Here is a 13239-nt window from a genome sequence, read left to right on the forward strand (position 1 = left end):
ATCATACAGTTTTTGGTATACTTCATAGTCCTTTAGCACTGTTTTTCACAGCCTCACTTCTTTTGGGATGTTTCTTAAGTGGTTGCATTACAGAAGGTGCTAGAGCATGCTCTGGGTGGGGGGGGTCTCACTTTCAGGCATCAGTTAGGTGTCCTGTTTTGGTTTCTGGAAACACCATTCTCATAGCACTGAATGCTCTTGGTATTGATCCCTGGACTGCACCTGAGCTCACTATGTGACACCCCCCTAAAAAACACTGGCAAAATACTGGCTACTTCAGCACCTCACTTTGACTTCACACAGGCTGTTTCACCTGCTGATCATGACGAAGGCTTTCAATTTCAGGTGAAGTCCTGCCTGTACAGGAACCACAGCAAATACAAGACAACAGTCAGCCTTGGAATACACTGGGGCAAGTCCAGTGGAGTGCCCCACAGCTGCACCTGCCTTCACCACATCTGAATTTGCCGGTGTTATGCTGCGTTATGCATTGGTTTGATTTCCACTGCCTGTATTCCCTTTCTTCCAAGGATACCTTGACAAGAAGTCTTGATTTATCCATACAATGCTTGCATTTCTTCCTTTACCAAGCATGAATTCAGGGCATTGCCTGCTGCTGTCGAAGCACCACACAGCCCATGCCAAAGCTGATGTCCTCTCACAGCAGATGCTCACTGCTGCTCCTGCCCAAGGCCCCTGGTGGCTCCTAGCCCCTTCTTTCTGCTGGGAGAGCCACCTGTTGCTGCAAAGCACTCTTACAAAAAAACTGATAAATAATTAAGAGAAATAATCGAGACATTTCTTCTCAGAAACAGCAGTCAGGCGTTGGGACGGGTTGCCCAGGGAGGTGGTGGCATCACTGTCCCTGGGGGTGTTCAGGGAGAGGTTGGACGTGGTGCTTGGGGACATGGGTTAGCGGGTGACATTCGTGGTAGGGGGGTGGTTGGACTAGATGAACTTGAAGGTCTTTTACAATATTTAGGATTCAATGAGAAAAAAAAGCCCAGCAGCTCGTTTCACTGTGGGACGGGGAAATGGGCTGAGGGGGCCGGGGGTACCCAAAATGGCGGGAGGGGTCGCGGGGGGGGGGGGGGGGGGCTCAAAATGGCGGGAGGGGGCAGGTAGGCGTCCAAAATGGCGGCCGGCCCCCCGGCCCGCTCCCCTCAGGGGGCTCGGGGCGACCGGGCAGGCACCTGAGCGGAGCCTTGGGGCGGAGGCCGGGCGGCGCCGCCTCCCGGGCGGGCCGAGAGGCAGCGGGAGGCGGTGGCGGCGGCTCAGGGCGATGGGGCTCCCCGGCGGGACGCCGCCGGCCCGGCTCTTCCTCGCCCTCTGCGTCTGGAGGCTGGCGCTGCGCCGGGGCGCCGCAGGTAGCGGGGGCGGGCGGGTGGGCGAGCGCTGAGGAGGCACCGCCGGTCCCTCAGCCCGAGTGGCGAGGAGGGCTCCAGAGGGTCCCAAGGGCTGATTTATTTATTTAATTACTAAAAAGTCACTTTTTGGTAAAAGTAACGAGCGCCCCAGTCGCGGTGGGGCAGCGGAGCTGGGGGTTTTAGGGGGTTTTAGCCCATTTTAGAGCCAACTTTGCATGGAGAGAAGTGGCAATGGGGCCAGGGCTCAGCTCACCTTGGCCCCGGCAGAATGCGTGGTCGAGGCTTCAGGTGCAGCATAGCATATTTTATTTGTATTCTTTTTACCAAATCACCTGTTGGCCCCTTCCCTTTCAAATTCCCACCCGCCTTCAGATGCCCGAGCAGGGATCGCCGTGCTGCCAGCCCTCTGGGTGTAGGCTGCGCGCCTGATCGCTGCCCTTTGCCTCGGAAAAGGCTGTGTCTGCTCTTGGGTTCAGGTCCCCTGTGGCAGGGGATGTGGCTGGGAAGGCTTGAAGCCTGGCAGAGGTGAAAGGAGGCCACCAAGACACCAAGAGTTTAGTTATCTTTGTGGCTACTGATGTTAGAGTCGCTTTGTTGAGTTCTTTGGCTTTTTTTCCGTTACTATTCCTTTCCCCGGGCAGTGTAGGGATGAGGTTGCTTGGGCAGTAGGAGGCAGAGGTTCAGCAAAATGCTGGGTGAGCACCAGCATTGCCACGACCGTGAATCTGGGCTCTCATTGCTGCCGATTCAGTGTCACCGATGCCCTGACGCGGCTCCTGTCCGCTTTCTTCAGGTCGCTTTTGCCGTTTGCCCCTTTCCCCAGGCAAAAATAAGCTGGCATTGCTTTCCCATTGAGACTTCTAAGCCGTGTTCTTCTTTCTGATTGTGAACATTTCTAATTGCCAAATGCATCTTGGAGATCCTTTGCAGAGGTGATGAGGCTCCGTAAGGAGTGCTGTGTAGGCTTCTGGAGCCAAGGGCAGGATACCTGCCTCAGGGCCACCAGAACAAAAATTGGGCAGGCAAATCAAGGGAGGGAAATGGGTTAACAGATGGCAGGCAGGGAGGAGTGGCTTTGGTGTGGTAATGAAGCACCTCAGCAGGTTCCCCAAATGGCTTTTTTATTCATAACAGCATGGAAAGGCTGGATCCTCTGTTGATGAATACCATTTGCCTGGTGTTGCTGAAAACCATATATTCAATTTGTGTGAGTCTTTGTTGCAAAGTTTGCTGTGGAAGGGGATTTTGCAGGTTCCCTAGATCCCTAACACCATCCCTTCCATTTTGCAGGAACAGAAGAAGTGGTCTTTGGGAAGGTTGGAGGAAGCATCCTCCTTTTATGCCGAAATGTCTCCAAAGAAGCAACAGAAGTGGTCTGGTTCCAAGGGGATCCGCACTCTTTCCCCCCACTCTTCTCCTCGCGGGTCGCCTTCCCCCCCGATGTCCGTTTCTCCCTGGTTGACAACAGCTCGCTGCGCATCACAGAGCTGCGTCTGCAGGACGAAGGCAACTACACCTGCAAGGAAGTGCTAAACAAGACAGACCACGAGCACAGAGTCCAGCTCCTGGTAGCCAGTAAGTCTGTCCCGTGCCTGTGGGCTTCCCCCAGCCTGGGGCTCAGGTTCCCAGATTCGTAGCAAACCTGGCGCTGGTGGAAAGCTAATGTGAAAAGGGGGAAGGTGGCTTTATCACATAAAATCTGTGAGCAGGCTGATATTACTCAGTTAAACATTTACTCACAAGCAGCGAACGTTAACGTGCCAGCTGTGAAGTCCTCGTTATGCCTTTTCAGTTCCTTCTTCATCGCTAATTTTTGGACAGATCTTTAACAGCCTATAGCTGTGGCCCGTTGCCTCAGAATCGGGGTGACTTCTGCCCAAAAACCATGTATTTTTTTTGAAGTACGTTTGAAATAGATGCACAGTGCCAACCTTGCTGCCATCCTTTTGGTGTGAGGATGGAGGGCCTTCAGCTGAAGTTTCCAGTTTTGGGTCATTGAGTGCATTCTTCTGACTTTGACAGAAACATCACATCCTTCAAATTTATCACTGGGAGCAGTGTGATGGGATGTGCCTGTTGTTATCAGCACAGGTCATTCTTTCAGCTTCTTTTCCCTCTCGTGTCTTTTGGTGCTTTCTCCCATTTCCATTTGTATTCATTCCCTTAGAAATCTTCGTAGGCCCCTCGGCGACCTGCTGTCCTCATGCCACCCCAGCCCATATTCCAGGGTTTAGGGGAGGGCAAGGCTGCTGCCAGTTTTCCTGTTGTGGTGGCACTGTGCTTTACAAGCTCTTTCCTTGCTTGCTTGTCTTTTTGTCAACATTTACAGTGTGATGCTTGTTTTCTGTTTGCATTTAGGGTGTTTCTCCTTTGCCAGCCTTTGGTGAAGGGTGTGTGTTGTAAAAGTTGTGCCTGTTTAGTACAGATTAAATCTCTGAATGTTAACACAGGTAAAATTCCCTTCCTGGGGCGAGGAACCTGCAGATGGGGTTGGAGGGTCACAGAGGACTGGAGCAAAGGAATCCAGAAAGCCCAGGCTGCTGCAGAGAATGTGTAGGCATGGGGCTCAGGAAGGGGGAGTCCGAAATCTTAAGGTGGCTTCCTTACGATACTATTTTTTTCCCCCTTCTGAAACTCTGTGGGCATGCCACGTGTCGATACCACTCTCTGAAATTCACTTGTTAATGCGGAACTTGTCAGTTAACTTCCAAAGGTCACCCAGGAGGTATGTGCCATGGGGGTGTCCGTAAATAGGTGGCAGAGAGACTCCTGGGGATGCTTTAGGTCAGCAGGAGCAGCACCAGCAAAGGCCAGAAGCTGAAGCTTACCAACTTCACGTTAGAAGCATGTGCCTTTTATTTTTCAAACTTGGTGCTGTTGGCCCTTGAAGCAACTTGGCCTGGGCTGAGTGAACCTGACCGGCACAGGCAGCACCTTTTTTTCTGGTTAAAGCTGTATTTAAAATAAAACAAACACGCAAGGAGTAGAGGAAGCAACGTGACAGAGGTGCAGCCATGGCCTTGGGCTGCTGTTCTGTGTTTGTGTTGGGATAAGAAGCACATGGTGTGAAGGAAATGTGTAATTGCACACCTCCGAGGGATTTCCTGGTCTGTCTGTGTGCAGTTTGATCTGGGTCTCTCTTGGCTCTTCTGTGAGCGTGGAGCCCATCTCTGCTGGTGTGTTGTGGTGTTGTAGTGGTCTGGGGGGGTGAGAGGTTGTTAGTTTTGGGGTAAATTTTGTTTGTTTTACTTTTTGAGGAACAGATCTGCTCTTAACATTTAGGGAGAAGAGTAGGATTGTGCTGGGAGAGCCTGGGAGTTAGGATACAACGCTGACAGCATGAGGAGGCAGGTGCCAGGGGCTGGCACAAGGAGTGCAGTGCCCTGGCGGGGTCTGCCCCTTGGTGTGGGGCAGTTCCCCGTGACTCAGGCCAGCAGGTTGCTCTCGTCAGCCACAGGCAGGGTTCAGGAGCAGTTACGAGACCACCCCAGGGCTGGAACAGAGGAAGTGACGGAGGAATTTCTTGCCACAGCAGGGTGGTTTCAAAGATCATAAAAAAATGCATGTATATAGTTCCAGGAAAGCCGAGCCCCAAGCAGGTATGTTGTTGGAGCTCACGTGGGTTTTGTGCTATGATTTTTTTTCCCCTTACTCTAAATTTTGTCACCTCTCGGGTTACCTGAATAAATGCTCTGCAAATTATGTGTCAGACATCCCTCTGACATCTCTTGTCTGGGGCTTTGCTTGGCAGCGTCTGGTCTCTCACTGGGGTCTCGTTCAGCTCTGGGAGTAGGCAAGCCAGCCACAGGGGCAGTTCTGCCAGGATCAGAGTCCAGAATCCCTCCCTGTGGCTGTTACACAGGCACATGCGTGTGTATGGGCGTGTGTACGTCCCAGTTTCTGCACTAAAATCCTGCTCTCAGCCAGCGTCGGGTGAAAAGAAGCCACCTGATGGGAGAGAGGCAGGAGCTCGGGCTGCACGAAGGGACCCTTGGGGTTCTGTTGGTTCCTGCCCCATCCCGCCAGCACTTAGCTGGGTCTGCACTGAGATACCAAACGTGCTCCTGGCTGTTACCCAGTGGTGCTGGCACGAGGCTACGGTGGCTTACCCTGCCTCCCTTCTTTGCTGGAGTTTGTCCCCGCCGCCGTGAGCGGGATGTGGGTGATGCAAAGTGCGGCGTGGGGTGTGAGAGGCAGTCTGGGCCCTCACGTGGTGACAACAACCTCTGTCAGACAGAGCTGTGGCAGTAATTTGTCCCTCCCCTGTGTGTTAGTGGTTGCTGGGCTGCATTTTGCAGAACAGCATGGTCCCTGGTGGCCTTCAGTCAGAGTTGTGGTCCCCTGGGGCTCAGGGACACGGGGTCAGGGAGCCAGACAGGCATGGAAACCCTAAAGGCTTTGAAGGAGGATTGGAAAACCAAGCTCTTGCTGGGTTTCCAGCCCCGGGATGCTGAGAGCCGTGACTTGGATGTGGTTTTAACCGTGTGCTCTTCTTCTGACAGATCCACCGCAGTCCTCCCTGAAGTGCTGGGCCGAGACCTCCTCCTCGGGGCTGATGCTGCAGCTCTTCTGCAGCTGGCCCGGGGGGTACCCCCACCCCACGCTGCACTGGAGAGAAGAGGGGCACGATCTGGAGAACTCCAGCTGGGTCATCAGCTCCACGAGGTCCTCGGACACCCACGTGGAAACCCTGAACAGCTCCCACCTCGCCCACCGCAAAGTCTTCAAGTGCGTTGGGAGCCACGTGGTGGAGCAGGAGGAGCCTGCCTGCTCCGTGGAGATAAGTGAGTTGCCTGGCTCAGCACAGGAATTATTAATGAGCCTGCTAGCGGTGGGGCAGGCGGTTACCCCGGGCGTTCTTTGCCCTCCAGAACACGAAGGCAGTGGTCAGGCTCGCTGGCTCTTGCAGTGGGGCGGGAGGGGGATGATAATGAGGCTGCCTGGCAGGGTTTGACTTGTGGAGGGGTGACTGCACAAGGCACAGAAGTCCTGCAGGTGAGATCCAGCATGGGAGGGTTGTTGTCGACGTGTTGATTTGGGTACAACTTCGGGGGCTGGCAAATCTCTGAGCAGCACGCTTCTCACCTCTGCAAACACTCATACTTGTGGCTGCAATGGAGAAGGTGACTTGAGGTTTTAGTGCCTTGCTCAGCTTGAGATGAAGTTTGTTGGGGCTGATTTATGGCAAAGTGCTTGTGCGTGCCTCCAGTCCCCCATAAGCCTCTAACAAGGGCTAATGAAAGTGCCTTTGGAAAACCTGAGCTGTGTTTGTCCTCGAAGGCTTGTTGGGGCTGCAGGAGAACTCTGCGCCTCCCAAGGCAAATGCCTGGGCTGCCTTTTTCCTCTCTGCCATCTTCCCACGGGCTGCCCTCTGAGCATTCCTGCCTGTGGATGTAAAGGCAGGTGCCCAAAATAGGATTGTGAGCAACTTGCACATTGTTCAGAGCTCCTTGGAAGGCTGCTCAAGTCCCATGAGCAACATCATGAGCCCCATCAGCAACGCTTCCTCCTGTTAACGCTTATTAATTTGTCAGATGGTGATTTCCTGCTGCGCTAAACTCCGCCATCCCCTCTTTGACTTCTTCTTCTTTTTTCCCCCTTCAGAGCTCCCCTCCCTGGAATCGGACCCCCCGCAGACCTGCTTGGTGGGTGACAACGTGACCCTGACGTGCCGGCTGACCGAGGGCGTGCCGGCGGCCAGGCTCAGCTGGCTGCGGGGCATCACCCAGCCGGAGATCCAGCCCGGAGGGAGGTTCCTCATCGCCCAGGAGGGCAACGTGTCCCGCCTCACCATCCAGAACTGCTCCCAGGGCACCGACGGGGGCTGCTACGTCTGCAAGGCGCAGAACCCCGTGGGGCTGCGGGAGATGTTCGTCTGCCTGACGGTGAAGCGTGAGTGGGGCTGCCTGGGGTCACGGTGGGAGGCAGGGGCGCAGCTCGCTGCAGCTGTAGGAGAGCCCCCGGGGGCTTTGCTTGCCCCTGGGAGCCTGCTGGCTGTTGATACTCTCACAGCAAGTGGGATGCAGGGCTGGGTTCCTTCATGCCAGGGTGAAAAGGCCTGATTCCCCTCACCTCGGTGTTAATGGGCCTCAGGGATGGGCGCAGCTGCTTCCCTGGTCCTTCCCTGTGTGTTTTGGGGGTAGAGGAGCACTCAGGGTGCTGCTTGAACTGCAACAGGGATTGATTTGCATCTGCTAAATACACGTGGACACAGAAATAGGGGCCTCGTGGTGCTGTTTTCCATGTCGGTGAAGCAGAGGGGCCTGAGACTCGCACCCTGCGTGGTGCTGGGCCTGAAGTGATGGGAAATCAGAGCTGAGGCAGCGCTGAGACTTGCAGCGAGAGCATCCATCCGTGTCCCACTGACGAGGTGGCCGCCCATGTCTCCTCTCTCTGCAGAGCCAACAAACATCGTTGGAGTCGTGGGCGCGGTGGCGACCCTGTCCCTGATGGCTGTTCTCACCATCTCCGGGCTCATCTTGTACTACAACCCCCTCCTGTGCCTCAGAGGTAGGAGCTCTCCCCCACGCCAGCCGGGGCAGGGGCTCAGTCCCTAACCCTCCTGTCCTGCCTGGAGCTCTGCCCGCTGATTTACCCCAGCCCTTTGGCCTCATCCTGCTCGCAAACAAAATCCCCATCAGCCCTGGAGGAGCTGGGTTGGAAACGCAAGGAGCTGAGCTGTGCAGAGCCAGCCCTGCTCTCCCCTTTTCTCCCAAGCTTTCTCGCTATATGTGGGCGAGCCGACTGCTTTTCCCCTCTGGCAGAAACTCTCCTCCTCTGCACCTCCTCTGCCTGCCAGAGTGTGTCCTGCAGGCGGGGGCTGCGTGGCAAAACCAGCACCGGGTGCTCCGGGGGTGGTTTCTAACGCACTTTTCCCTTCCCTTCCCTCCCGTTTAGGTGCTGCGTTCAGGTGAGTTGATTTTCCTCGTCCCACCCTGCACAGACTCACTGGTTTGCCTCCTGACATCCGCAGTCTCCCGTAGGGCAGGGGCCGGGCGGGCTGACCAGAGCCAAGCTGGGCTTTTGGGGTGGGAGCAGGAGGGCTCAGCCCAGGGGTGGATTGGGGAGCGGGGGGATGAGGAGAGCACTTGGCCTCGCCTCTGGACACGCAGAGGCACCCGGTAGCGTGGGGGAAGGCCGTGCAGGAGAACTTCTCCTTGGTGCTGCCAAGCCCTAAAACACGGTGAGTAAATAGAAACAGCAACCTCCTGCTTCTCTGCACTGCTTGCACCGCGTCCTTCCCTCCCTGGGGATGTCTGAGAGCTGCACATACCTCTGCGGGCTTCTGCTGTGCTGGGTTTCTCTGTTTCCTGCTGCTCGTGGCCCTGCTCCCTCTCCTTGCCCTTGTTGGTTGTGTTCCCACAGCTGTGGTGCTGCGGCATGGGAAGACTCTGGTGTGAGTGCCTCCAGTTCCCCCTGTGTGCAGGAGGGGAGGATAACCCGGCTCGGGAGGGGCTGTGGCAGTGTAGTACATGAGTGGTCATGAGCTGGTTGGAGGACTTTGGAAGACGAATGGGAAGCAGTGCAGAGTGCTGGGGGCGGCCTCGCTGCCAGCGGGGTGTGAAGCCAGCTGTCCTTCGCACACTAAGGGAGAGCCCTTCAAAACCCGCCCGTTTTGGTGCGTTGCTGAGGTGTCCGAGCCAGGGGAGAGGCAGCCTGGAGGGACGGGGTGAGGACGAGCTGTCCTCAGCCTCTCAGCCCACCTCTGCTGCCCGCAGGAGCCAGGACTCGGGCGACGTCTTAGTGCTGGTGGACTCGGAAGACGACGACGACGAGGAGGAGAAGGGGGAAGGGGACGCGGTGAGCGGCTCCAAGTACGAGCTGGTCAACGGGAGCAGCGCCCCGGCTGCCTACGTGAGCTGCCTTGCAGGAGGTGAGCCCTGCTGCCTGCTTTGGGGCCGGAGCTGTGAAGCCATGGGTTTTTGGGGAGCGGCTGCCGGGAGGGAGGAACCCCAGTTCTCACCTCCTTGGCACTCGCTGAGGTGCTGCTGCTCTGTAGGTGACGACGGCGAGCAGCACGGCGAGGTCCCTCTGCAGAAGACACGAGGAGAAGAGGCACGAGGCACATAATTCCTGCTCCTTCTTGTGGAAGCACGCAGCTCCAGCTGGGAGCCCTGCCTCAGGCATCCCCACGGCCGTGTGGCCGCACGGGGGCTGCCAGCGCCCTGCAGCTGGTTCTCAGCGCCCCGCTCCCCTCGCCCAGCTCTCCGTCCTCCCCCAGCCCTGTTCCTCCGCTTCTCCCCTCTTCTCCTGTTCCTCTCCATCTCAGGTATCCTTTTTAACGAGGTGGCACAGGTGCAGAGCTCAGGAACTGGGTCCCACGCTCACCTCGCTGCCTGCCACAGCCTCGGGTACCTGCACGGGCTCTGGCTCGGTCCCCGTGAGTGGTGCCAGGGCTGTGGGGGACGCCGTGGGGCTGCAGCCAAGTGGCAGGGCCCTGGGATAACAAAAACCGAGTGCTGCAGGGGCAGGGCAATATGTGGGTGATGCTGACTTTTTTTTTTTGGGGGGGGGCAGGTTTGACTGTTTTTGTTATAAATAATTTTTCCCCAATTTTCTTCTGAAATGTTGCTGTGGATCTAAGCTGGAAGAGCTGAGCTGGACCTTGCGGCGTGGCCACGAGGGGACGGGGAGGGGAAGGGGGGATCAGGGCAGACCTGGAGGGGTCTGTAGGGTGGGTCACCGGGCGGGCAGAGCGTTTTGGGAGGGGATCGAGGCACAAATCAAACCTGATCCCTCTGCGGGTAAGCAGAGGGGTTGGGTGGGGGGATGTGGGCACACACGGGGCGTGGAGGGGATCGGGGAGCGTGCGGGGGGAACGAGGGGGACCTGGAGGAGGGGATCGAGGGGGGAGAGGACCCCTGGGCACACGGGGGGGGGCTGTGCACACCGTGGGCAAGGCAGCAGGGGCTGAGCCCCCACCAGGACGTGGAGGAGAGCTGAAGAGGTAAGGGGGGGGCAGAGCTCTTGTGGGGGCAGCGTTTGGGGTCTGCTTGTGCACGGTGATCTCTGAAAGGGGGCAGGGTTTTTTTTTTGGGGGGGCTAGAGGGGACTGGGGTGTGGGGGGAGGCTCTGGAGAGCCCGGAGGAGGCGAGGAGGGGGCCCTGGGAGAGGGGGAGCAGGGTCAGAGGGCTGTGAGGGGGACCCACCTCCAAATGTAACCCCATGGAGCCCCCAAAATAGCTCTGGGGAACAGAACATGGGGTTGGGGGATCTGGGAGCACACCTGAGGCTTTGGGGCTGAAAAGAAAGGCTGGGAGGGTGCGCAGGGAGGAGGAGGGGGGCAGAGCACCCCCAAATTGCCCTCCCGCTGGGGCTGGGGTCGAGCAGGGCCCCCGTGGCAGGGGACACATCCTGGGGACACATCCCAGGGACGCGTTGGGGTCCATGGGGCTGTGTCCCTGCCCTGTGGGGTGACGTTTGGGGCCGCGGCAGGGAAATCCCCGTGGGAGGCAGCGGGTGCCTCCGGCTGCCCCTGGCAACTGCTCTGTGGTGCTGTGGTGCCGCCGCCATCTCGGCCGCCCGGCGTCCCGCTCCTCCGCACCCCCACCCCAAAATGTCCCCGGGGCTGGAGGACAGCTTGTGTAGGGTTTTCCAAGAGAAGCTGCAGCTCCGGTAGGCGATGTGCCCCCCTCCCCAGCCCCCCTGTGGCTCCCCGTCACTGGGGTTAGCCGGGGGGGGGGGGGTTGGGGGCTGATTTAGGGGCGTGCAGGGGGGGTGAAGAGAGGTTTTGGGGTAGCACCTCGGGGGGGTCAGGGCAGGGGGCTGCAGCCTCCCCACGGTGTCGGGGCTGGGGGAGGCTGAAGCAGGAGGGGAGGTGGGGTCGGGGCGACCACGGGTGATCACTGGGACCCCCCCTTGAGCCCAGGGGGCATCCTTTGGGGTCTGGGGGTCCCGAGCTGGCCCTGACGGGCTCCGTGGGGCTGTGGGCAGGACGGTGCCGGCGGGGGACTTGGCGTCACTGCTGCCTTCCTCCACGCGCCTGCTGCTGAAGAGGAGGGAGCTGGTGGATGTGGAGCGGGCTCTGCAGGCCCAGCAGGAGGTATGGGGGCAGCCCCCAGCCCCTCCGCGTGCCCCCTGCCTGGGGAGAGGGGTGGCCGGTGGGCACAGCGGGGTCGAAACCACCAGCAACCCCTCAAAGTGGCACCAAGACCCCGGTTTGCGGTGGGCGCCCCCCTCACCGTGCTCCCCACCGCCCCTGGGTGCTGTGGCGAATCCACCTCAGGGATTTCGGCGGAGGATGGAGGACCTGGGTCGGCGCCGGCAGCAGCTGGGCCAGCGGGCAGAGCAGCTCCGTGATGTCTCCCTCAGCTTCGACGCCTTCCTTGAGGTGCGGGCACCACCAGGCTCAGCGCCGTGCCCCGATGTGGCCGCGTCCCCGCTGCCACCGTCCCTGCCGCCCCCAGGTTTCGGCGGCCAGGAGGGAGCGGGCACGGGTGGCACGGAGGGGAGCCGATGGTGACGGCCTGCAGCAGGAGCTGGCGGGGCTGCTGAGGCGCAGGGAGCGGCTGCGACGGCAGCTGCGGGGCCTCCAGGTCTTCGGGGAGTACCTGCGGGGTGTGGTGGCCACCACAGGGCGGGTGAGTGTGACAAAATGCACGTCCCCATCCCGTGTCCCCCTGGGGTTGTCTTCCTCTGGGGCCACCAGCACCCCGAGCTCCACGTTGGGGCATCTGTGAGGGGATCTGAGGCACAAAATCACCCCCAAAATGAGGGTGAGCAGCACCACGGTGGGGCTGAGTGCTCCTGTAACCCCTCGTCCCCTTCCCACCGCCCAGTTCCAGGACGTCCCGTCCATGCTGGCCCATTTTGGGGCGCTGGTGGGGGTGCGGGCAGCCCTGCGGCAGCAGCTGGAGGCCGGGCAGCAGAGGCTGGCCCAGAGCCGGGCTCGGCTCCAGCAGTACCACGAGGAGGCTGACGGTGAGCTCCTGCGGGGCAGGGACGAGGTGCTCCAGCTCCGTGCACGCCTGGAGGCCGCCCGCCACGATGTGCTCCAGGGGGTAAGGGGGGGCTGCGGGACCACCGGGACCCCCTCTTGGGGGTGAGGGGCTGGAGTGCAAGCCCCTGATCGTGGCCCCTGTGGAGGGCAGGTGGCTGTGGGGTGGTGATGGGGAGGGAGCACAAGGGTGGGGGTGCTGGGAGGTGCAGGGGATGTGGGGCACAGGGCTGGCTGTCTGTCTGTCTGTCCGTCCCCCAGGAGTCCTGCTGGACCCAGATCCAGAGTGCGGCTGCCCACAAGGCCCTGCTGCTGGGGCAGATCCGGATGGCGGTACTGAGCCTCTTCCAGCTTGCCACCAAGCACCTGAGGGTCCCCAGGGACGTGGCCCTGGAGGACACGGAGACCCAGCTGGACGTGGTGAGTGCAGGGACACAGGGACATCCCTCTCCCTGGAGGGCTGTGGCATCAGAGCCCCCATCTCCGCAGGTGCTGCTGCGCCTGCAGGACCTGGCTGCCATCTGTGCTGAGCTGCGCCCCAAGGAGCCGGGGCTGGGCCCCCCCCGCGTGCCTGCCCCCACCACCACCCGCCCACAGCACCACAGGGCTGTCACGGGGCCTCCGAGCCACCAGTGAGTCCCAACCCGGGGGCAAATCCTCCCTGGGATGAGGCTGCCAAGGCCAGCAGGGAGCTGTAGGATGCCAGCACCTCCCTGGGGATGGAGGTGGCTCCCCAACGAGCCCAGGAACGCCGAGAGGCAACGCAGCTCCTGCACAGCGGGGCACCAAGTGCTTTGGGACACAGCCTGCCCCCACAGCGCCCTCTTGCAAGTGGGCCCCAGCTGCCTGGGGGGAATGGGGAGCAGCTGCTTGTGTGCAGGCTGTTGGTGCTGATAAAGCCGTTTCCCATCAAAATACAACCCAGCCGTGGAGCTG

At 59.4% G+C, this 13239-nt stretch overlaps 2 protein-coding genes across 4 annotated transcripts; both read left to right on the top strand.

Moving 5' to 3' along the window:
- Positions 1-1174: 1174 nt before the first annotated feature.
- Positions 1175-9920, top strand: VSIG10 (V-set and immunoglobulin domain containing 10). Of its 3 annotated transcripts, XM_084538729.1 has the most exons (8): positions 1176-1367; positions 2658-2942; positions 5870-6151; positions 6972-7259; positions 7767-7877; positions 8265-8277; positions 9086-9240; positions 9367-9920. In XM_084538729.1, the coding sequence occupies exons 1-8, from the start codon at positions 1283-1285 to the stop codon at positions 9435-9437; spliced, it is 1290 nt and encodes a 429-aa protein (XP_084394855.1). In that variant the 5' UTR covers positions 1176-1282; the 3' UTR covers positions 9438-9920. The 3 variants fall into 3 exon arrangements, 2 of the variants coding, with proteins under 2 accessions (XP_084394856.1, XP_084394855.1); XM_084538730.1 differs by lacking the exon at positions 8265-8277 and having other exon boundaries at positions 1175-1367; positions 9066-9240; XR_014698716.1 differs by lacking the exon at positions 8265-8277.
- A 323-nt stretch (positions 9921-10243) lies between these two features.
- On the top strand, positions 10244-13227 carry CFAP73 (cilia and flagella associated protein 73; the record flags this gene model as incomplete). The annotated part of the gene is made up of 7 exons (XM_084539235.1): positions 10244-10314; positions 11301-11409; positions 11593-11697; positions 11774-11947; positions 12146-12367; positions 12565-12723; positions 12793-13227. Coding segments are annotated over 7 exons (987 nt in total), but the record flags the coding sequence as incomplete, so codon positions are not given.
- Between the last annotated feature and the right edge of the window lie 12 nt (positions 13228-13239).

Source organism: Aythya ferina (assembly GCF_964211825.1).
Source record: "Aythya ferina genome assembly, chromosome: 17".
In the NCBI taxonomy this organism is placed as follows: domain Eukaryota; kingdom Metazoa; phylum Chordata; class Aves; order Anseriformes; family Anatidae; genus Aythya; species Aythya ferina.